This window comes from Anthonomus grandis, chromosome 10 (assembly GCF_022605725.1).
Source record: "Anthonomus grandis grandis chromosome 10, icAntGran1.3, whole genome shotgun sequence".
Taxonomy (NCBI): Eukaryota; Metazoa; Arthropoda; class Insecta; order Coleoptera; family Curculionidae; genus Anthonomus; species Anthonomus grandis.
The window spans coordinates 9983148-10009057 of NC_065555.1; the positions used below are offsets into that span (position 1 = coordinate 9983148).

The 25910-nt window shown below is 31.6% G+C and overlaps 1 protein-coding gene across 1 annotated transcript in view; it reads right to left on the reverse strand.

The window, feature by feature from the left end:
• LOC126740938 (cingulin-like) overlaps positions 1–25910 on the reverse strand; it is a 31851-nt gene that overhangs the window by 3592 nt on the left and 2349 nt on the right. Inside the window, exons 2-5 of the mRNA XM_050447139.1 lie at positions 20649–20847; positions 13284–13427; positions 10583–10732; positions 1563–1705 (exon numbers count right to left, since the gene is read on the reverse strand). Coding sequence (XP_050303096.1) covers positions 1563–1705; positions 10583–10732; positions 13284–13427; positions 20649–20847 — 636 coding nt within the window. The remainder of the gene's footprint in view (positions 1–1562; positions 1706–10582; positions 10733–13283; positions 13428–20648; positions 20848–25910) is intronic.

The window sequence follows — 25910 nt, forward strand, 5'->3', positions numbered from 1 at the left end:
TTTCTTTAATAAAGAGGGCTCTTATGTGTAAACCTCCTCACATCAAATTTTGATTTAATATCTTATGAAACACTCGACTTACTTCAAAAAAACGATTTTATATTTCTCATTTTGACGCCCTGTATATTGAATACCGAGCGCCCAATTAAAAAATGACATAACGAAAGTCGCACTATTTTGGTCCACCCTATACGTGGCCGGCGGATTGGCCTCCTTTTTCCGGACATCCTGTATACGGAGAGTATATAATGAGGAAAGTTCTGCAAGGCTGGCAAGGGAGATTAACCATAGGAGAAAAAAAATATGACAATGCAGATGACACCTTAATACTAGCTCGTTCGGAAGAAGAACTGACAGAAATCATGAGAGTTAGCTATGATCAGTAGAGAACATAGTCTTTACGTTAAACGTTAAACAAAAAGGATAATAGACTGCAACTGTGCCACTGGTAGATCACTTATCACAAACAAAAGCATAATAAATATACAGCTATAATTGAAAATTAAAATAACATATTTGTTGAGAATAGGTTGATCTTTCAGCAAGATGATGTCGCAGTCGGGTCCCACTATATTATACGTAATTCGTTCGATCTTATTTTTTTCTTTGAGGCTACTTAAAATCTATGAGAATAAGCGCACTTCATTAAAAGCTACGCCTGAAGTAATGCAACACGTGCGGCAACACTTTAAACAAAATATGTATTATTGTATAGAGGATGGAGGTGGCCATTTGTAGCATTTATTAAGCTGTAAGCAAATTATTTTTAAATATATTTATGCGATAATTCTTGGAAAATTTAAGACATAAATTGAAAATGTTTCTCATCTTTGGTCTCACAAGGAAATCTACTAATCTTAAAGTTTTAAACTATAATATATTAAGTATCATTGTAAAGAGAATGGATAGACTTTTTCAACGACGTATCACTCTTCCCATTAAAGATTTTAGGGTTGGTGCCACCGCTTCGTAGGGGTTATAAATATGCAAGTGATTTTATACGTATTAAGTGTCTCCCTCGTAAATAAAATTGACGGGCGCTATGTCACATGCAAATAGTTAAAATTTTTCTAAATGTCGAAAAAAGAGACGAAACAAAATTTTGGCTGTGTAATGCAAAAAACAACTAATCTACTATTTCTATTTTGCGAGAGCAGCATCTTCGCTCCCTGAGCAAAACAAAATTTTCCAGAAAACAAAATAGTTAAAAACAAAATAGTTATTCATGTTACAAATATGTAAAATCATCCTTTTGTTATGAATGGGAAATTTGTTGACAATTCCCATGAATAAAAAAGGGGAATTTACAGACGTGTAACGTACAACATTTTTTTTACTACCGAATTTTTTCTACTACCGAAGACAACATTAAAAAAAATAAAAAATACCAAATCACTTTACGCACTAATGCGTAAAAAAATGTAAAAAAAAATTAGCTATAAGAAAAATAATCTAAACATATTCCTGACAATCTACCAGTTTTGGTACCTACCTTATATTGTTCATAATGCAAAAAATTAATTCATAAAACCTTCATTACAAATAATAAAAAAGGGTCTTACCATTTTAATTGGGTGTATTTGTTCTCCTTCATGCGGTAGTTCTGCTCAGTAGTTTTTAGGTTTTTTTCTAAAAATTTTATTTTGCATTCTAAATTAGAAACCATGCTTCTAAGTGTCGATTTTTCTTCATCGTAAAGCTTTACCTATAAAGTAGTGATAGATTTTATTTTATGATTACATTTAATAATTATTGGACTTAAACTAAATGAAACATCGAAAGGCTTAAATTTACAATTCTTCTTAATACCTCGCGTAATTAATTATAAATTCGTCAGAACAAATTATATTTTTACTAGGTTTCATAAACTAATTGTTGGGAAATAAGCCAATAGCACCTCTCGTTATTTATAATTATTATTTGGTTTATGTTCATAATTTTAAGGACATCACCCTTTTAAGGTCTGGAACGCGTCTCCATCTTTGTGACACAGTGATGGTCCGTAAATCTCCTAAATCTAGTTTAAACCTACCTTTATGAATATAAATGTCTCTACTTATGAGTTCAGTCATGAATAAGCACTGTTTCTAGTTAGTGAGTGAAGTTATTTGCTAAGAATCAAAAGTGAAAAGACAGCAAAGTCATCCCATAGTTTACACCTGCTATTTTAAACAACTGCTTCATTATCCTAGCTTTGGAGCTATTACATATACATATTGTACGTTAATCGGTTTAGCGCCATATAAGCTAAGGTCCTTGGATAAAGATAAAAAATAAATAAATACAGTCCACTAGTACTCGCCAGTGGCACAATTAGACAATTTTTTTATACGCTGTGATCAAAATCGTTACTAAAACACTGATATTTTCAATTCAATTCTGCGCTATTTTTAAACATCGTCGTATTTTAGGGCAAAATAGTTTTAGGGTTAAAGAGAAAGTCAAATAAGACTCTCATTTCAGAAAAAAATATAGGTGGTTCCATTTAAAAAAAATATAAAATTATTAAAGGTTTTTTCTGTTTCAACATTTAGCCGCAATCGAGCATTTAAATGGACAGTCGATCTATATTAAATTTCTTTTATTTCTAGCTCATTCAAGTTTTCGGTACGAATAATTAAAACTGAACTGTGAGCGCAACCCTGTCGATCAATTTTAGATTTTTCAAAGTCAATTTCAATCATTTTGTTTATTTACAATATTTATAAAAAAGAAAAGCACATGTTCCAGAATTCAAAAAATAATTGCCATCTATTCCGTTCTGAGTCATCGAGTCTAAAAATATCTTAGAGCAACAAGTGAAACTTGAAAATTAATCGAGGGGTAGAGGGCTTGGGTGATTCCCACCCACAGGGTCGCATTATAGCTGATTCATCGTCGTTTTCCGGGAAAGCGGAAGCTTTTCCTTTAGGCCGACTGGCTCCGGATGGGTGAGTCATTTTTATTTAAATTGAAATAGAAAGTGTAAGATAAAATACATCTACCTTCTGGATATGCAACACAATCCATAAGATTGGGGAAATAAATAAATTACATGCCAATTAGTTTAGAATAGCTGAATTTTTGTTAGTTTATTCAATCGGTTATAAAAAAATGTTTCATATAGTTTGATAGGAACATTTTGTATTAAATCAAAGTAAAATGACACGTTCGAGTTCTAGTTAGTACGATGTGTAATATATACAAGGGGCTCAAAATAAGGGTTCTATGCATAAAGATATCGCTTTCTGTTGGAGATACAGCGTAGGTTAAAGCAAGCTTTTGTAAAATGTTCATGGCATCATGGTTCATGTAGCCAAGTGGAGTTGCTGCTTCAGAAATAATTAAAGTTCAAAGCTCTACAGCATCGACAAGCTCTGCATCTCAAAATGAACTTTCAAGCTTCGACCCCAAATCAAAAATTGCAGATCCAGAAGACTGGTGCTGTTTGGCCGATGAGTTGTTTTAACTGAAAAAGTTACCGGGAATTATGTTGGTGATTTTCGAAAATTTTCACCTCATGGAGATGTTCGAGGAATTAGTTCTTAGACGTCAGGATATTCCTAGCAGCTCAAAGCTTTTTGACGAATGACTGCACGTTTTGCGACTAGCAAGGCACGTAATAAAGGCATGTGAAAATGAGTATGCCTTAACAACATTAGTTGTATGTCATGTTATTGCAAACAGATCTGAATCGGTGCAGGCTGATATAGCAAAAGATTTGAAGAGATTTTGCGTTTCATTTAGAGATTACACCGGTAAATGACTGGCGCTATTTCCAACTGATCATCAAATTATTTGTGATAAGGTTGGAAATAAGTGTCAAAGTAGCAAATAATCAATAATATGGAAATAAACAAAGTTATAGCAAAAGCAAAAAAACATAAAACGTAACCTTACAGGCAATTTTAGTCTTTTAGGTTTTAATTTAAATAAATTAATAGAGTTATCTATGAAAGGATCAAAATTAAATTCATTAAATCTTCGCATCATTTTGATGATTATAGAAAATAAACCGTAATTAGCATGTTGGAAAGGCCAAAAAAACATGGCAGGATTCTGACATCTAGGATTGATATTGAAATTAAATGATACCTTTCAAAATACCAGGGCATTAAAAAAATTTGATTTTGAAATAGAGCATTTTAAAACAAAAATACAGACATTTTATTAGAGAGTCGCGCAACAAAACCAAATTTACTCATACCCTTATTGACAATCTCATTATAATGGGGCACAAATTTCAATTTACTGTTAATCTAAAAAATTATTAGTAGTTACTAAATTACAGCTAATCTAAGAGAATGACCAAATGAAATGCTTAGGCATTTTTTTTTATATTAAGCTCCACGCCTTTATTTACTGACTATTAAAAACACTATCAACATCAGCTTGTAAAAGTTTTGCATACATTTTTTTAGTAGATTTTCTTTGTACGATTTAAGGTCGTCTGCAAATAATAAAGATTTGGAATGACGAATAACACAACAAAGGTCACTAATAAATAGAATAAGGCCCCGTGTGGAGCCCTGAGGTACACTGGAAAATATCTGAATTTCACCAATTTGATCGAGTTGAAGTTATCGTGATGGAATTTATGTATAAATCTATCCCCCTGAAAACAAAACTATATGAGTCCGACGATTTCTTTAGATTTTAAATTTTCACCTTCAATGCCATAAATTTTACTGCACTGTTTTCGATGGACCACCCTGTACAATAACATTTATTTAATTTAGAATTTCCTTGAAGTTCTTAAGTAAATTACTTTTTAATTTCTTAGGTTATAATTATAATTTAATTTTATATAGATTATACAAAATTTTGTTTTTTTCGATTAGAGCTTAGAGCTCCCAAAACCCACTTTACCAATAATGTTTTTGCTTTGTGGGTAAATATAGTTAATCATTTTTCATCATTATCATTTTCCGGTAATTTTTTTATAATTATGGCTTAAATTATGCAGCTATTATCAGCAATTTAGATATTTAGATAAATTGCTACTAAATCATTTGGCTAAAGTCAAGTAGAATGTGTTCCTTAAGGAGTCCCAAAAGTACTTAGTTCTTGAGTTATGAAACCTTAAGGGTCATAAAATGACGAGAACACCAAAGTCTATTTGTGTGTTCTTTTTCGTCGGATGTATCCTTTAATTTAATATATCATGACAACATTATAGCAAAATATTGCTGTTTTTTAAAAGGATGGAGATTTCTGGAAGTTATAAAATTCATAAGCAGACGGTGAGAATAATATAAGAGGCATTTCTGAGCTACTTATTTTTACATTTTAATGTGTTTATAATAGGGGAGAGTGGTACACATTGACACATAGTACACAATGAAACACTGCTATTAACTCGTTTAAATTTGCCGCCACAATTCCACTAGCGCTGTCGCGAACGACCCATACAGTATTGCGTCAGCCACCATTAGTTTTCGTATGCCGACCAACAAAGATTTTACGAAGCGTTTTCTGTTTTCTTGTGGATAAATATTGAAAAGAGGATCGAACATAGAAAGGTATGTTACCTTCAAATAAATAGATTTAGTTTTTATTAATATGTCATTTTACTTCTTGTGATGTATAAGTTTTAACCTATAAATATTGGGGCAAACATTTTTTAGGCTTTGCATTTATATTGAATTGAAATTTAAAGCATACGATAGTACACATTGAAACACAATGATACGTGTTTCATTGTGTACCAATATGATCATTCTATACTGTCGTTTATTGCAGGTATACCATGGTAAGAAAGAAGAAAGAACGAACAAGAGCCAAATTTACAAGCGAACAAATGAGCCGTCCAAGAGGTGAAAAGAAATGGAACTTCACTTCGCATTGCTGCAAAAAAGTTTGGCATAAATTTTAGTACATTAAGGCGATATGTGATGAAAGAGAAAAATGACCCTAAAGCCAAGATGGAGCCAAATTATACTGTTCGATTAGTATTTACCTCAGAGCAGGAAAAGATTATGTGTGATTACATTAAGACCTGCAGCAAAATGGCATACGGATTTAATACCCTAAAAGTTAGAAAATTGGCGCACGAAATGGCTGCTAAAAACAATATTACTATGCCAGAATCTTGGAAATCTAAAGTGCGCAAGCAAAGATTGGTTACGGGCTTTTATAAGGAGAAATCTATCCTTAAGCATTAGAAGACCCGAAGCTTGCTCTCTATCGAGGCTTACTTCTTTTACGAAACCTAATGTTGAACGATTTTTTTCACATTTAGAGAAAATATATAAAAAACACCCATCAGTTGTTCAAGATATCCGAATATATAATTTAGATGAAACGGCTACAATAACCGTCCATCGGCCTCATAAAATAGTAGCACAAAAAGGGGTTAAGCAGTTAAACCAGTGCATAAGTGCCGAAAGAGGATTACTAGCTACTACTTGTGCAATAATTCGAGCAGATGGAACATTTCTACCGCCAGCAATTATTTTCCCACGTAAAAAATTTAATAACCTCATGTTAAATGGAGCACCGCCAGGAACGTTGGGACTAACCAATCTAAGAGGCTGGATGACCGCAGACCTTTTCACCCACGTAATGTATCATTTTATTAAGTATACTTCTACTACGAAAGAAAATCCATGTCTATTGATATATGACAATCACGAAACACATATGTCTTTGGAGATAATCATTTTAACCCTACCTCCACACACAAGATGCAGCCTTTAGATAAGTCAGTATTTTTTTCTTTCAAAAATGTTCACAACAGTGCGTGAATTGATTCGTGGCTTCTTAACCATCCAGGAGCTCCTATGACATTACACCAAATTGCAGAATGTGTCGGTATAGCTCACTCAAAATGGAAGCTGATTTTCTTTCATCCTCGGTTACTGAAAGACAAAAAGATGATTTAGAAAACGACGATACACAAAAAGAAGGGTGGTAATACAAGCTACAATTCTTAATGATATATCGTCAACAAGCATTGCAGCTACCTCCAGCGCTGATTTATCTAGTGCAACGAAAATTAGGGAATGTGGACTAGATGAAGAAAACTCAACGTTTGAAATAGCGTCGACATCAGAGAGTTCCTTTATTACGCCATTTGAGTTTCGATGGAGGATTCCCAAAGGCTGCGCCCAGGAAAAATTCAAATCAAACACGGAAATTGAAGAAAAGTGTTATTTTAACCAGCACGCCGGAAATGAAAGAGCTTTCTTACAAAACAGAAAAAAATCAAATCCCAAATATTAAGACAGTGACAAAAGTAAAGCGAAATATTTCGAAAGTCTTAAACAAGAAAGAGTATAAAAAGGATGTACAAAGTAAAAAGAAAAAGACAAGTGAGAGTGAATCAGAAACGGAATCTGAAAGTTCAGAGTTACAGTTAGCGGACTCTTTGGATGATGAATTAACCTTAGCTGATCTCCAATATCATATGATGGAGGAACAGAAAGATGACATGACACGATTACTGCAATTACCGAAACAACTGCAATGTTAGAAGACTCATTTGTATTAGTGAAATTTGAAAATAACATCCACTATGTCGCTAAAATTTTGGAAGTCATAAATTCTAATGAGTTTAAAATTTCATATTTAAGAAGAAGTGCTAAGGTGTCCAATTCATTTTACTTTCCCGATGTTCCTGATATTCATACGGGACTGAAATCGGATTTCGTTATGTTATTACCGAAACCTATAAATACAAAGAACAAAAGGCTTTCTTCTTATCATAAATTTGGATTAGAGTTTAACAATATGATTGACGTAAAAACATAAAGATTTTTTGTATTAATATATTTAATCCAATGTGTTTCATGGTTCAAGTTCTGGGTTCCAAAACACATGGAATATTTAGAAGTCAAAATCGTCTGTGTGACATAATTGATGGTTAGCTTCCCCTAAGTCCTTTCTCCCAACTGCTTATGTCTTGTAAAGTGACTTTTTATTTCAAACACAAAATATCGATTAAATAATTATTAAAGTTGGTTAGGTTTTACAATATACACATAGACTTTAAGGCCCCATGCCCTTGTGGCGTGCGGAGACATCCAGAATTTTCTGTGTTAATGTTGCCTTGATGCGACTGCAGCCGTCTGGACTGGCCTGGGTGAATAAGTAAGGCGCCCAGGTATTTTTAACGAACGTGTTGTTGTGTGTGGCGCCTGGGGTACGGTCAGGAAGACACGATGATTACACTATTTCCATACTAACCTTTTTTCCTATATTTCCCCCTTAATTTTTCATACAATACTCAAGTATAAGTTAATGATATGCAAAGAGTTTTTTTTTTCATTTTGAAAATCAGGAACGTTAAAAATATTAAAAATATATTAAATATATTTATATTTAGCAAATTTGGGTCAAGCAGTAAACATTTCTGGCAAATTTTCACCCTACACCCCACTTTATTCGAACTACATTTCGGCTAATAGTATTGCTTTCCATGGTAGCCAAATTGATCAAAAGCAAGCTAATCTTTGATCTCCCACTTAGGTTTTTCAGAATTTGAATTTCTTGAAGATAAATAAGGTCATATTTGCATTTTTTCAAAAGGTATATTTTGAGCTTAACACAAGTGATGTGATGTAAATCATCGTGTAAAGAATACTTTAATTATGTAACTTGATTGAATTATATTGATTGATTAAATTGAATAATAAGAATCCGAATGGGTCACAGTACGTAGTTAGTACGGCATTTTCGTATGGAGGGTTTAATTCTAATATTCTAAATGACTCAAATGACAACATTTTTAATACCAACATTTGAATTGAAAACGAGGCCATTATTTTGAAAGACAAGGATCTCTTCTAGTCAAACATTTTATGAATCTTGGGTAACGAATATACGTCACTTAAATATATTAAACTTGAATATAAAAGCTAGCTAAGGTGAGAATATTCTCCTTTCTGAACAAATATGATTTATTTGACCACCATTACTTTGAATTTCTTAAATCCAAAACCATTGACTATGCTACTAACTAATTATACCATATTATATTCCACACAAATCATTCTAAATCTCTCCCAGGCAAGCACTATATGGTTGTTGGGCCGTTTATAAATACCAGCTCTTAATCTTGCAATACACTTGCTTTTGGTTTTATATGGTAACTAATTAATAAAAGCACATTTTTATCATTCCTTTGAAAGCTATATCTCGAATTTAACACAGGTGATGTTGCACCCCAAGTTTTCTGGGACTTGTCAAAGGCATTCGACTATGTATATCATATTCCGTTGCTACAAAAACTTCTGAAGGACTTGTCAGATGTTGACTTTAAATAATTTCAGTCCTATCACTTAGATCGGACACAGAAGGTTATTTTTAATGGTACCTATTTACAAAAGGTAGGCATGTCCAAAGGCGGGTCACATCCCTGTTATATGGCACTGCTCGTAAAATAAATCAGTAGACAATTTGGTTACCATAAATTTCTAGAATGATAGAGATCTCAATATGCATATGGACGAATGTTGCAAATTCTTAGTCTTACTCCCAATTTGTGGTAATCGACATTTCATTGAAAGACAGAATAACTCTCTCTCAGGGAAGAACCATACAGTTTGTCAGGGTACACAATGACAACTCTACACAGACATTTTTAAAGAATAGTATATAGGGTGTCTTAGATTAAGCCGGCACTATTGGTGTCCTTGTTATTATTTAAGATATAGGGTCGATTCAATTAGCAAACTAGTAGGATTTTTTCTGTTAATTAAAATCGTGAAAACAGAAAAAAAAATTAACATCGAGTTTTCGAATAATCTGTATATTTTTATATAAATCAAAAGATAATAATTTCATTGAGCCAATTATTTGCTTAATATATGTTTGAATTTCATTAACGGTTCTGTATTTTTTTTATACACTTCATTTTATTCGATTTACAGTTTTCATCTTCTCCCGAAGATGCTAACATCGTTAGCGAAACACGTGTCGAGATTAAAAATAAAGAGTTTTGGTTAGTGGTAAAACTATCTCGTAATTTGAGCATCACACCAAAGGTTCCAACCATAGGACTATCAATAAATAGTTCATTAATAGATGTATTAATGAGAGTATTGTGGAGATTTTCAGATGCCCAATACAATTTATTTTCTATATTCCGACCTCAAAAAAACTTGCTTTAACAGTATAATTTTGTTTTCTTATAGAAAAATTACATGAAAAAATTTGTTGAAAAAAAAAGCAATATATCAATTAAAAAATATGAAAGCATTCACTTTCTAACCGCTCGTCTCCTTCAAAACTTAGTAGCCGGGGAATTCCATCTGTAATTAATACATGTTTTGGTAGTAAATGATCATATTATTAATTAAGTCAGACCATGTTATTGGATGACATCACTTCATTCATGATCGTTCCCAGTAGTAGGGAAAACCCAGATTGCATTGTATAAAAATACTTGCAAGGTATAGGATGCCTTGTAGGTGAAAGTTTATGCTTGTTTGCGTGGTTTTTTTTACATAGTAGGTATGTGAACCATTCGATTTAGATGACTAACAGGTGGAATTTAATAAGAGCATCGTGACAGTTTTTGGGTCAATTTAATCGACATGATTTTCCATGCTTAAATACCTTCTGATATTTGTAAATATTGTTAAGATAAAATATCCCTTACCTTTTCTTCCAAAAATCTGTTTTCCGATTTCTTCTTGCCAATAACCTCTTGCAGTTTTGTCGATTGGTCACTGAGGAAGTTATTCTCAGCTTTTGCAACTTTCAGTTCATTTTGAATGATTTCTAAGGTGGTTTGTAAGTTCTGGGTTTCCTGAAAATAACAACTAACTTTTAAATCTTTCATATTGGTCATATCCACACTTCGAATATATCTCCTAGTACATATTTTAAAGCCTCTTAAGAACCCAAGGCTTATGCTTTTCAAAGACGTTAAATTGATTTGAACCTCTTTGAAGAGATTTTTTATTCATATGATCTATATGGTTAGAGGTAAATATCTATAAAGATATATCTCTGATGAATGCTCTGGAAGTGCTCCTTTTGTTTTGTATAATGCAAATTATGACTTGGAATAGTATATTCTATATCGAGCGTGGAAAGACTTCACTTAAGTAGAAAGGTAAAATTTAAAATATGACTGTGGATGATTAAGATGGCGCTACGGTATAAAAGTGAACGCTGTAACCATAACATGGAACGACATAACCATTCATACGTTTTTTTTTTAATGGTTTACCTTTTTAGTTCCAGTGACCTTTATTCGTGTTTCCAAACATCATTCTTAGATAACACCACAGGTACTCATTCCGAAACGAATAGAGGAAAGAATATTATCGCACCGATTAGGCATTGAACCTATTATTTTTTATTATTTTCATCATTTTATTTATTTTTTTTTAACAGTGTTTCCTTAGTATTTTGTTAGTTAGGCAAACTGCTTTTTTGTCTATCTTTAAAGGTGTTGCATCCACTAGAAATTTTGTAAATATTAAAGGGTTTTGACTTGATTTTGACTTCAGTTTAAAGAGATATGTGTTTTTTAAGGATGGAGTAGATAATATGGTAGAATTCAAGGGTTATGTATGTATTCTGTTTTTTTATGAAAAGCTGGATACTGAATGTCAAAGAGCTATGAGCTACAATTATGTTAAAGAAATTTTTAATTCTTTGATTTGCTTTATTGACGGTAGCTGGGATTGGTAAATTTAGTAGAGCTATCGGAATTTTTGGAGACTAATTATTTATTTTTCTGTTTGTTTTAGTCTAGCTCCAGATTTTAATCTATTATCTTGGTTTTCGGCCAGGCCTAAGGAGATGTGTGTTCTTGATTCTTAGGCTAAGATAATGAATTCAATCGAGTATCAAAAAAGATGAAATCTGCTCATAAATAACACAAAGATTTAAAAAATACTCTCTACAATTTATGCATCTTTTCATATTTTGAAAGATTTTCAGTAAAACAGATGCATTATATAATATATGATTTGGCTAGTGGCAGATCGCTAATAAATAGGCAATTTAATCAATGATGTTTTCGTAACAGTCATACCAGATAAGCAGATATTGACTAAAATTGATAGTCGAGAGCAATTTAATAAACTAAAAGGGGTCCATCTTTAGTCAACGGGTCTGTAAAAACTCCAGAATTTTTTATCTAAAATAAATTCATTACTTTGATTTAAATTAAATTTATGATTTTCATATTCAACGGGTCAAATTGTTCCTCGCCGAGACTCTCTTTGCAAGAAATTGAGCATAATCTGTTGATTCATCGTGAATTGTTTTTTTAACTTATTCAGAAAGTCTAAGAATCATAGAAAAAACGGAAAAATAAAAAGGCTTTTTCTCTTTTTCCTTTGGTTATTTAGTTGCCGCATCCTGACGAAGCCAAAAGGCAGAAACACGAGTCGACCGATCGTCTTTGGTTTTTCTGATTCTCGTCTTATAGAGTATCCCTACTAACTTATCTTTTTATTATTTAGCTCTCCCTGCAAACTTTCTTGCTTTAAAATGAATAATCATATTTAGGATTAAGAAAACTCCCATTCAATTGTACAATATGGTAATAAGAAGAAATTGATACTATTCGAAGTGAAATACTTAGTTGATCCTTCTTTTCTGTCAGAAAGGCTAAATGGCCAGAATTATTATCGCCGACTCCTAGAGGAAGATTTGCTTATATTGTTAGTATAGAAACTGTTTATATGAAGTGTTAAAGCAAGGAAATACTTAAATTACACATGTAATGAATGACGAAAAAGCTTAATTATGGCCTCTTTAGATCATCAGTTCAGATTTTTTTCACGAAACTATCTGAAACTTTACCGTATCTCAGTAAACCATCCAGAAGATCTGATGATCATAATCTTGTATCACGATAAAAAATACTGCAGACATATTTCAAATATTGAAATATATATCACGAACATATGAGTAAAATAACTAAAGCACCTATCTTTCAGGATTAGGCAATTTTAATAATTGTTTTCTTTTTATATTTAACTTTGTTTAACAGAGGTTGGAATCAATAAATAAAAGACGATTTATACATTTTTTTCTTAAAGATATTAATTGTAGGTGTAGGTTTTTAAATGAGAACAGTCAAATATTGAGAACTAATCAATATCGAATGATCATATATTGGTGGATGAAGACTAGATATTTAGACACATGTTGCACAAAAAAAAGGATCGATTTTAGCCAATGACACCCTAATTACCAAAAATCTAAATATTATTACAGGCAGGTCAGTGGCGCAACAATTTTTTTTAAACGAAAACCATTGATCCTACTGAAAAAATGAAGTAATTGAATTTGTTTGGAATTAAGTGGGGATATCAGAAATTATTTTTATTGCTTACCTCATTCAGTTGTCCATTTTCCAACTCCAGAAGATCAATGGATTTCTTCAATTTTTGACATTCTGTCTGAGCCTCTTCACGTTTTTGACTTTCTGCCTCTCTCAATTTGTTTAGCACATCTACTTGTAAGTCTAATTGCAAAATCTATGTAAATTAAAAAAAAATAAAATAAGTAAAAGAAAAGATTAAATAAAAATCCATGCTATATATGAACCGGTCTTTTCATCTTTTATTAACGACCTTGTAGTGCGAATAGATTATGCAAATTTGATTAAAACGTTATTAGTTTGAAACTTGTTATTTGTTGTTTTTTTTTAGTATTTTAGATATAAAGTAGGTTTTAAAATTTTAGATTTCTTTTATTGTTGAAAAATTTGGAATTCGTGGAAAAGGAAATTTTTTTCTAAAGTGAAGTCAATTTCAAATTTCGTAAATTTATAAATCTAATTTAGAGGAGAATTTAATTCAAACAAATTTGCGTTTCTTTTCCTCTTCGATTTAATAGTATTTCAGGTCATGTGATTTATATTAATTTTGAAAAAGCCTTTGACCGCTTAGTTGGGATAATAGTTTTGTTTTGTTCATATTTGCTTAACAAATTCAAGTTTGTTGAGTATGAAAGCTTTAAATCGAAATATTTTATTGTTACTTCACAATTTTAACCTGGATTCACCATTATTTATTCAATTTATTAATGACTAAATTGCCTCACTTAGATGTTACAGACTGGCATTTGCTGATGACTTTAAGTTTTATTATAATATGGAAAGACATCTTATTTCAAGCTGTCTTAACTTATTGAAGGTTTTCTGTGCTGAAAACAGATTAGGACATTAATAATATTATTGAAGCAGCTTTAATGAGGTATGAGTCTATAATTAGAAACTCCGAAAGCTTTTCTCTGAAACCTACATTTAAGCTGCTGTTTTAGCAGCCTTGTCAAATAAAAATTGGAGTATGACTGCATCTTATGGATTCCTGTTTATCAGTGTCACATTGATCTGGTTGAATCTGTTCAGCGCAAAGCTACCCCGTTAACAGATTTGATCATTACCAACTACTGGACCCCTTCAATCCGTTGAACCCCAGAAGAAATATTTTCTTTGGAAATTTTTTATATGAAATACTTAATCACTGATAGACACGTCTATTATTCAATCTGGTAAATCTTTTTTAGTTCCTAGATTAAATACGAGTCAATCAATAAATACCTCAATCTTTTTATATGCCTATTTTTAATGAGATTGGTCATTTGTGCGATATAAATATTTTCTCGGTTCATGTGATCGTTGATTAATGAAATTATTCCTTACATTCACCGGGACAACTCTTGTCATCATTTTTCACATTCTTTCTACTTCGGTCTTTAGGTTTTTGTATTTTAGCCTCATATCTGCCTTTTGCGCTATAATGTTATAATCAGATAGGACGGAAATATCTATAATCAACCATTGTTTCTTCAATTTGCCTTTCAGCACAGGATCTAATTAATCAGCATTAAATTAAGAATGAAATGTTCAAAATGATTAAAAATTAGGAGGGATTAAAAATACAATTCAAGCTCCAAAAATTTGGTTAACCTAAATATGAATCAGACATTAAAGCAGACTGCTGCATGCTGCATCACGCCATAATGCTGTTCCTCTTACATACAAATATTTATGTTCCTGCCCTTCTTAATACTCCTTTCTTTTATTTAAATGAGAATGTTTTAATATTTATGTACTCGAACACTGAATTTATAAGTATCCAGACAAAAGATCCTGCAAGATAAAGTTAAAATTTAATAACGTAAAATTCCTATACATCATCTACCTGATGAGAACTGTAATGGAAAACTCGTATGGGCCTGTTAATTATTGTTTACTGTAGGACTTAAATACGACATCCTTTTTTCCACGCAGCTTTTATTATACTGAAAGGAGTATGAGAAACCGCAAAAACTACAGAGAAAAAACGTTTTTTTTGCTAACATGGATGAAGAACTACAAATTTTATTATATTCTTAAGAGAAAAAGTAATTTTATGTTTAGGAATCTTCTTTACGTTTATAATTTATGCTTTAATTTTTGATGAAAAACTAATTTATTAACCGTAGATACGAAAGTATAGAGTGAATACTTTGAGTGTTCTAGAAAAAAGCTTGAAAGAGTGTTACAAATACCATTATTATATGGAATCAAGATGGCGCGCATAACTTTATACCGGTAAAAATTTCTTTAAATAATCGTTTTAATGAATGGATTGGAACTCATGGCCACCAAATAACCCTGATCTAACTCCATTAGGCAGCTTTCTATGGGGATATCTTAAAAATTAAGTTATAAAGAAAGACGTGAAAATTTGAAGGATTTCAGGAAAAGAATTCAAAGAAGTATAATTTGTTCATTTATTATACAAATATACAAGGTGAAATTTAAAAAATACAAACTTTTGATTAACTTTGCAATATCCCTGTGTTATATTTTAGAACATTTCCTGGCGATTTAAAATAACCTTTACAATTTATATATTTAAAGTTTTCCAGTCCGTATAATAACCGAGCTAGGTTTTGTCTAAATATAAGGAACAACCCTATACTTATTGCAACAAAAAAACATTTTTTTAAATTATTTCTTATTCTTATTAGTGAAGACCGCATTTATTACAACATCTGTCAGCTCAAAGCTGTTGAGATCCCCAAAATCATTCGCCACTAAAATTATCCACCCTTAATTTATATTTCATTTAGTTTTTTATTCTACCTTATTTTTATTCTAAAATCGTACAAGAAACCCAACCTAAGCTAATCTGTTGGTGTTGAGTTGCCTGCCTTCGATGAGGTGCTAATTTTATTTCAGCCAAGTCATAATATTACTCATATATGTTTGATATTGTTATATCATAGAGAGACGCCAATATAAACAGGCGTCTTATTTTTTAACTGTTACCGTCGACGTCGTCGCGACGCATTTTATTAGCAATATGCCTCATCGTCTGTCTAGTCAATTCTGAAGTGTGACTATGAAGATGTACGTTGATGATGCTTTTTAGAAAATGCGTTATATGTGTTAATGATGCGAGAAAAGTTAATAGCTCTGAAACTCTTAAATTTAAATATACAACAAAACTTTTATTTTAATAAAATTTATTTTATTTCTTTACATTTATAACTGGTTTGACGAGAGGAGAAAACATGATACTTATTTATAAACTTATTCAAAAATTAAAGCACAAATTGATACTAATTTTAATAAAATTCTAATACATCAACTACCGCAATGTATATTCATTCAGTACTAAATAATTTGTATTTCATTGTCATTGGTGGGTGAATTTTTGTTTTAATTTATGGTGGGCTTATCTATCGGTTGTTTTAAAATTAAGATGCATACCTATTTGCTAAACAAAATGCCTTTTAATTTAATTAGTCGCATTTTATTATATTTGAGGCCCTGACCTCTCCTAGGCACTAGATATTCACGGATAAAGATGTTATTCTGGTGGGTTTTCAAACAAACTCCACAATGTCAGGAATAAGATCAGTGTGGTTCTAGAACGCGGCAGTAAAGAACTACTACGATCCCAACTTGGATACCATCGTTGGAGGAAGGCACATCTAAAAAATGACTGTGAACAAGGAAATCAAAGAACCTATTTTAGATGAAAACATATTGCAAAATCATTTTTGCTAAGGCTGACTATACCTGTCAAAATTTGAGTGGAATTTTGAAACTTAAAATCTTTCAAGTTTTAAAACCTAAAATAACGCGCAGAAGCAAAGCGGAGCTTCGTTCTAGTCTCCTAGAACGAAAAAACCATAATAACCGTATCCGAGAAAACGGGTGATAGCGGACAAATTTCGCAATGAGATAAAAAGTACTCTGGACCAACTGGTAAGGAAACTGTAAAAAACAAATATCTTAAGACAGGAACAGTCGGCACACAAAGATCTAAAAAAGGACAGCAATATCAAGGCAGCACAATAGTTATAATGGATGCAGAAAACTACAACAACAAGGTAAAAGAACAGTAAAGGGAAGAAACTATAGGGCTCTTAAAAAGTAACCTGTTTATCTCTTTGATGCATTGCGGCTCAAACTCAAGCCAGACCATAGCAAGGGGTCCAGCTACTGCAAGGGGATACGGACTTTCTTGCACAAAACTCAGCTCATTTCGTCAAACTCCTTCAGGCCATGAATCGTAAAGCCACCGATAGGTAAACTAGTAAACTTTATTGTTAAGAGCTTTGTGTTCATCGGAGAAGCCCTTAACATCATCAGCGAAGTACTCAGACAAGACATAAAATTTGCAAAATGCACTGGAGTTCTACTGGAGAAAGTGATGAATCTCTTGGAGGTTTATCTTCATAGCTCCTAGTTCCAATTCAGAGATACATTGTACACCCAGGATGAAGCACCAACATGTACTATCGTGCCGAAAAAAAACTGGGACAGCAAAATCTCCTAAATCTCTTGGTCTATTAGAATAATATATTTTGATGTTGTCAAAGTTAATTTAATTTTGTGACAGCCGCGTCAACAAAATCGTTCTTTCAAAATGCCTGCAATATCTCCTCAACAAAAAGCGATAATATACACTCGTCTGATGGATGGAGTTCCTATAAGAAGAATCGCAAAAGAATTGGGCATTAGTAAAAATACCGTTTCCTTAGCTAAGGCAAAATTGCAGCATATGGAGCTATTGTAAGAAATCCAGGTTCTTTTTTCAGGTTTTCATTTTCGACCAAAAATTTCAAACGACATTCAAGATAGAGAGTTAGGTGGCTTTCTAAGAAACAATCCGTTTGAAACAGCAATAAAGGCGAAATTCCTGGTTCTACTAATACAGCTCGTAGTAGGATAAGAAATTCGGAAATTAAAAGTTGCTGTGCAACAAATAAAATATTTTTGACTGAAGCAGACAGGATTAGAATTTGCCAATCAATATGCACATCAAAACAACATATGGGAAACGGTAATATTTTCGGATGAAAAAACCTTTCAATCGTGCAATAATGGCAAAATCCGCGTTTACAGGCCTTCTAATACCAGATGTGATGAAAGATATACACATAAGACTAATCAAAGTGGACGTTTTAGTATAAACGTTTGGCCTGGATTAGTTTTAGAGGACCAGGCGTTTGTCAAATAGTGGAGGGAAGGCTTAATGCCTTAGGATATTATATCAATATCCTGAACAATGTTATGATGCCATCGGTTGGTGTAGTCTATGGGCAAGATTTTATCTTCCAACATGATAATGCCCTATACATACAGCCCGTATAGTTCAAAACCATCTAGACGAAAGACGAATTCAAGTTTTACCGTGGCCCTTGAAAAGCCCTGATATCAACCCAATTGGAAACGTTTGGGGTAAAATGGCAAAATATATGTATACAGATAACTTTAGGCCTAGAAATCAGAATGAATTACGCCTAAAGATAGATGACGCATGGGACCAAATAACCGAATAATATAACAGAAACTTAATTTTAAGTATGCCACGACGTTTGCAAGCTGTAAATTGATAACGACGGTGCGCTTACTAAGTATTAATAATTTTTTATTCCATATTATCAAAAAAGATATAAGTTAGTTTTGGTTTATTTATAAAATGTGTTCCAAATAAAAATAAACATCACAGAAAAATAAAAATGTTTTGTATCAATATTATTATTTAAATAGGTAATTATTAAGACTCCAAAAATTCATAATGCGTAAATATGCATATCATACCCAAGGAATGCGATTTACTATAATAGACTAGGAGACAATTCCCTACCTAAATTTTAATGTCCCAGTTTTTTTTCGGCACGATGGTACGTAGAGGGATTCGAGGAGCACGTTGCAAGAACAGCTCAAACCCAAACCAAAGATGTGGCTTCGATTTGTCAATGAAACAATTATTATTTGGGACAAAAGCGTTATAGAGCTAGCCACCTTTTAGGACCGCATTAATAACAATAGGCCAAGCATCAAGTTTACGATGATGTTTGAAACGACTGTATATGTCAATACTTCCCTTCTTAAATGTTCTTGTAAAGAACAATAATAAACGCCTAAGAACATCAGTCTATCGCATGCTAACACACACAGGACAATAAACTACAACTTCAATCATCCTGGTTCAACAAGGGTTGGAATCATTAAAACTCGTACGGTATAGGAGGGCAGCTACAATATGCTACAGCAATCTTCACCTCAACAGGGAAATAAAAAATATCACCAAAAACTTACAGCAGAACGGGTATTCAAGCAAACTAATAAGGATAACTATTAGGAAAGCAGCAGAGAGAATAAAGAAAGAGGATCCTACAGGATTTTTAACAAACCAGAAAATTTAGCATCAAGACTGCCTCAACTTCTAGACACCAAGAACTGCGTATGCCATACGTTGGATAGAAGCAAAGATTTCATATAAGGAACAACATTGGAAAAAAAGAAGATTCTTGAAACCAACTTATATCACGCAAAATCAAAGAATCTTCAGCTAGGCTAGTGTTGATATTCCCAACATTTGGAGACACGTATAGTCGGGAGACTCCAAAATCTAATGCGCTTTACGCGTCACCATACGTCATACACATCTATACATACCTCAGTATATAAGAATAGATATGATATAGAGTGTTGAATAGATGTTGTTGTTAGTTTATACTTGATAACGGTTGAAGATACTTCCCAAACAAAACGTCATGCTTAATTTAAAAAAAAACCATTCTAAGAATATACACTCCAAGGAGAGCAGATATAAAGCTAACTTTGTTGTTCCTAAACACAAAACACGTTCAAAACATTAATTTTTCAATAAATTTATTTTATAAATCTGTAAAATTTTTACCAGAATGTTAGAAGACAAACTAAACGACATAGCAAACTTGTTTAAACGCGGTTGCAAAATTATAATAAATTCATCGTAAAATTGCTGTGGTTTATCCTAAATGAAAACATTCAAAATACCAAAAATCCAATAAACTTCTTTCAAAAATTTTTGATGCAAATATTATGACATATCCTGTAAATTCTAAATTATATTAAATTTATAGATCCTTTTTTTCTCATAGAGCCTGATATTACAACATAAATATTTTCCTTGACATAATAAAATTATTTTCCCATTATCACTGTGACAACAAATATCAAAGTGACTTCAATGGTACTTTATTATGAAAAGTCCAAATAATGAAGTAGATTCTCTACATCCTATTCTACCTTAGACTAGCTTTTGCAAAAATTCATTTATGGTAAATAAAAACACAAAGATGCTACCTTGTTCATATACTCAGCATAATGTTTAGGTTTTGATTTTACGTAATCCATTGGTATTCTTAAAATAAAAAGTTTTGTCCTTTCTTTAACAAATCAATTTATCAGATTTATTTACCTGAAGTTCTTGTTTCTTTAAAAGTTCATCCTTAGCTTTAGCAGAATCACGAGATTTTCTCCATGCTAAAAGCATTAACCTTCGATATACTCTGCAAGTGTTACGCTCCTGTAGACAAAACAGTTTTTCTTCGAAATCAGATAGAAGGCGAGGTGTAGCATATATTTCAATGTTGTCGTCTACGGAACGCATAGACAGCCTGTAAAAAAATCACGATTTAAAAATCTTGTTGGAATAAATCAGGGAAACTTGTTTTAGCAACTGTAGATTATAATCTGTAAACTGATTAACACAACAAAGAAGATATTTACTTAATTTTTTTATTGCATTAAGTAGAAACTTGAAATTGTTTTCTTAACCATTAGACATGTTTTTAGGATATAGAAAACAAAATATGTTTATGTTTATTTTTCTTAGTAATCCAATAAAAAAAATCAAAAACATCATAAATTTGAGATCACAGATATATTCCATTAAGAGATTCAATTTTCAAGAGAAGTATTATTAAAATAAAAAATGGCATTCTTCTCCATTTAAATTATGATGCACACCAATTTCAAGTTAGATATTTATATTAACCTAATGGTTAATTAACTTATCTTTTTTAGATGTCTATTCTAGGCTGATTGATTCAGATGATTCTAAAGGTCACGGGCTTGATGACTTGCCTCCTATTTTTTTTTTAAAGATGAAGCTTTATAATATCGAGACCATTGTTTACAATATTCAGTTTATCCTTAAAATCTGGGGGTTTTTATGAATTTAAAAAATGCAGCTTTATTACACCGATTTTAAAATCTGGCCATAACGTTCAGTTTGAGAATCTTAGGTCAGTTACACGCAGTGTATACTGATTTCTCCTAAGCTTTTAATCGTGTAAATCATGCTCTATTGTTAAATAAATGATTTCAGTTTGGCCTTAGTCAATCCTTATAGTATTGGCTTGAAAGCTACTTAACTAATCGTGAGCAGATTGTAAGGTTGTGTAATTATAACTCTAAATGAGATCTCAGTTACTTTCGGTATTGTCCCCAACGGTCCCACTTGGAGCCCATCCCTTTGACTCTCTACATTACTGTTGTTTTTTTCAATGCTGTATGATTTTAAGTTCTATTGCAAAGTTTTAAATCCTAGTAACTGCCCTAAAGTGCAGTATGATTTCGACCGGCTTGCTGCATGGTGTAAAAATTAACTGTATCGAGATGAATATCGAGAAATGTCATTCTATTATTTATAGTCGAAGCGTTGACAGTCTGGGTTATATTTATTCTATTGGAGATACCTCTTAGAAAGCTGTCACTAGTATAAAGGATCTAGGTGTTACATTAGAATCCCAGATCAATTTTTTCTTTCATGTTATGTCAGCTGCGTCCAAGTCTCTACAAATGTTGGGCCTTATCAAGAGACGAATTAGAGATTTTCAAGATATAAATTCCATAAAACTCCTTTACTGTAGTCTGGTTCGTCCTCACCTTAAAGGGTCTTTCCTTTACCTGGACGCAGTTCTTTTGTTACTAGAGTCATCGAACTAGCTAACCGTTACTCAGTTCAACTAGACTGTCTTTTAGGTAGAAATCAGTTTTTGAGATAGTTAAAAAGCAGTGTGATACAAGGTTACTATTAAGCTTTATTGGGCTATTATCTGTTGTTGTTGTTTATATTGTCTTGAACAGTGAATTGAAATGTACCTTTCATACTCCTAGCAATAGGAGTAATGAAAGCTAAAATGTTAGGTGTTCGATTAGGTTAGTTTACCTTAATTTTTATCGTATTGTTAATTATTGGACTTGACAGTTGATGAATAATTAAATTAATAATGTATATAGTGGTAAAAAAGTAATAAGTTCTGTGAGAAACAGCGAGTTAAACTCTATAAGCTGCATTTGAGATTTTCAAAAACTAATCGTCATTATTACACATGTTACTTTTTTTAGTCAATAGCAACACCGTAATTATCCTTCAGTCACCATTTTTACTAGACTTGATTACCTGCGCTTTTTATTGTAATGCTACAAAGACGAGTGAAAAGATGGCGTTTTGCTACTACTATTGAAAAAATAAAGACTACATCGCTGGAAGAAGTTATTGTTACGCTAAAAAACGAATATCGGAACTGCTTCGATGATTGGAAAAAACGCTGACTTTAAAGTGGACAGTATACATGACTGTCCAATTTCGTTTTTAGATGCCGAAATAGCCATTCATTAAAATGCAACAGAAATTCATAGATAAAGCCTTAAGTTAAAGAAAGAACGACAATGTTGCAACAATTTCCCTATTCCCCACTTGAGTTTGTCGTGAAGATAGGAAATTCAAATCGCGGTATATCTCGGCTCCCTTTTCTACATTCAATTTCAAAAACTTCTTACTTTAATTAGTAGATGAGGACTAATAAACGGAAGTCATATAATATTACTCACGTTAAAAGCTTCTATGCAATTATTAAAATGAAAACCCAAGGTCAAAGTTCGTATAATGTTTTTATTGATGCTCATATTTTTTATTATATTTATAATTTTTTAAGCGTGTAGTGAAATAAGAAACTTGAAATAAATTTTATCAAACTTATTAAGGGTTTAAGGGTTGCGATGTAATTCACTCAGCTATTCAGATAAAAAGCCCTTGAGTGTAAAATTTTCCTAAATAAATAAGAATATAATTGGAGAACTTAAGGATATAGACTAAAAGCGTTTTCCTCGATTTTAGTAAATGTTTGTAATTAGCATAAATTTTCGTATCTTAGGAGGGAAATACTTGTTTAAGTTCCTGATGAAATCAATAAAAAGGAACACGCAACAGATACGACGTTTTGACCTCTGTACTTTTTTGCTCTTTCTATAGTGCTGGTTTCTATGAGGTGTAAGAGTTGCAATTATCAAATTATTAGAAAAATATTCAGCAAATTGAGTTTGTTATTAAAAATATAAATCTGTATTATTAAATGTGTTTATCATGTAACATGTTTTTCTAAAAGCAATTTATGATTTTGATAAAACAAGCCGAAATGTAAATTTCAAGGTAAATTCTGCAAGAATCCAAGTAAATAACCTACATAAATAAATATGTTTCAATCTTAATTATATTATTACCTTAGCAAATTTCAAGAGCAGTCTGGTAATGACGTCAATGCAAAATAATAACACTAGTTTAGTGAGGTCATAACAGGGCTGCCCTAATTTAACTCCTGTTATATGTTATTTGGTTTTAAGAAATATATATTAATTTTCTGGTGAGAGAATTCAATCAATCAAATATGCTTTATTGTCAAAAAAATTAAAAATTTTGTAGACAAAGCTATACATAAAAAGCAAATTACACAAATATAGAAATAAAAAAATACAAGTACTAAATAAATATATACAAAACTGGGTACAAAAGACATAAATGTACCTGGTCAAATTTCTTATACTAAGTGTAAAAAGTAAGAAAATAGGAAAGTAAATAAAAATAGTAAAAAGAAAGTAAAATTAAAAAAGTAAAAAAAAAAGTAACAAAAAGAGTAAAAAAATCATTAATACAATGTTTAAAAAGTCATGAAAAATGTTATAGAAATTTAGCAATACAAAATATTGCTATTCTACATCGTAAAAAATTTAATAATTAGCCAGTGCGTGCATGATACTCAAAAATTAATATTAAAAAAAATCATCTACTGCATATAAAACTCTCTCCAGTAAATATGATTTCAAAGCGTTGCGAAATCGAGGAAAAGATGTCTATGATTTAATTTCCAAAGGCAGATGATTGTGCATTTTTTTAGCTCCGTAAAGAACAGAGCTTTTTATTTTAATTATTTTGCAATTATAAGATCACTATATTGATTTTATATCAAATAAACCCCTAATCCTAAAATAGTTTTAGGATTAAAAGTTAGTTTCTAGGTCTACACAGTAAGGTACTAAAGATATAGATTTACTTGTATTTTCATACTTAAAATAAAACATCCAAGGTATTTATTTAAATTACAATTTTTGAAAGTGCTGACTTTACGATACTTGTGAAAAATGCCATACGAAAGTTTTCAGAAAAAAGCTAGATTCTAAAATATTAGAAGAAGATAAAAGATAGAAGAACCTAGAAGATATTTTAAATACAGCTCAGTACCTACTTACTTATAAATTAAAAGTCACTCAGCAACTACAAATATGATCACATTTTTGAACTGTAGAACTTGAATTTAATTATTATTTATTTATACCAACTAACATTCAACAAGATGACTAGAACCGATATTATTGGTTTACTGTTGCCACAAACGATATACCACCACACTAGATAAAACTCAAATGAAATTAGTATCAATATATGAGAGTCCCCCGCCAATAATTTTTGTTCGATGTGTTATTTATGATGTACCAAGTCATGAGTCAGTAAATTTAATAACAATTATTACAAATAATAAAAGATGAATTCCTGCAAAGGCATTAGTATTGCTGTATGCCCCTTTCCCTTAACTAAGTTAATGAGGTATGGCGAAATAAAAAATTAAAGCAAAAACAATTTTTTTAAATAAGTTAAGATTAAAAATAAATTCGACTAAATATATCTTTTTTACGATAAGAGGTCAATGCTGGGAATTAAATGAAGAAGCCAAAAAAAAATGAATGAACAAAAAATTAAGTCGATTTCAATTCAGTTAATCATCTTTACATTTGAACCAAATTTAATTTTTAATAACATTTCTTAGATAATTTCTCTTCCTATAATTTTAAATTGTATATACATGCAATCTGTTATAAGTAACCATTTTAAAAGTACATTAGTTGAAGCCTCGCTTAGCAACTGAAAGGTCTATGGTTCAAAACCCAACAAGACCACAAGCTTTTTATTTGTGTGTTTATGTGTTTCTTACCTCACTATTTTGTTTATTATTGTTCTTAGTTTTACAGTGTATGTGTAGGTCCTAAGGTAATTTTATTTTATTTTACAAATAATTTTATATTAAACACCTCCCGTTTAATTGTTTTTAGGCCTGATGATGCCCTGCTTATACAGGGCGAAACACGTGTACCCAATAAAATTTTGCTTATGAGACCGTGACATTGTTTATTGTTTGTTTGTTTACATTTTGTGTGGTCTCTTGGAGAAAAATGGATGATGATTTTATATATGTACTTTTGAGTAATAAACAGAGTATCCATTGTTGTTTCACTTGCACTGCCCCATATTATTATGCCATAATTAATTATTGACTCAACCAATAACACATACACAGGCAGTCTAAAGTATTTGCAATTAAGTCATACATGATAAATTTTGTCT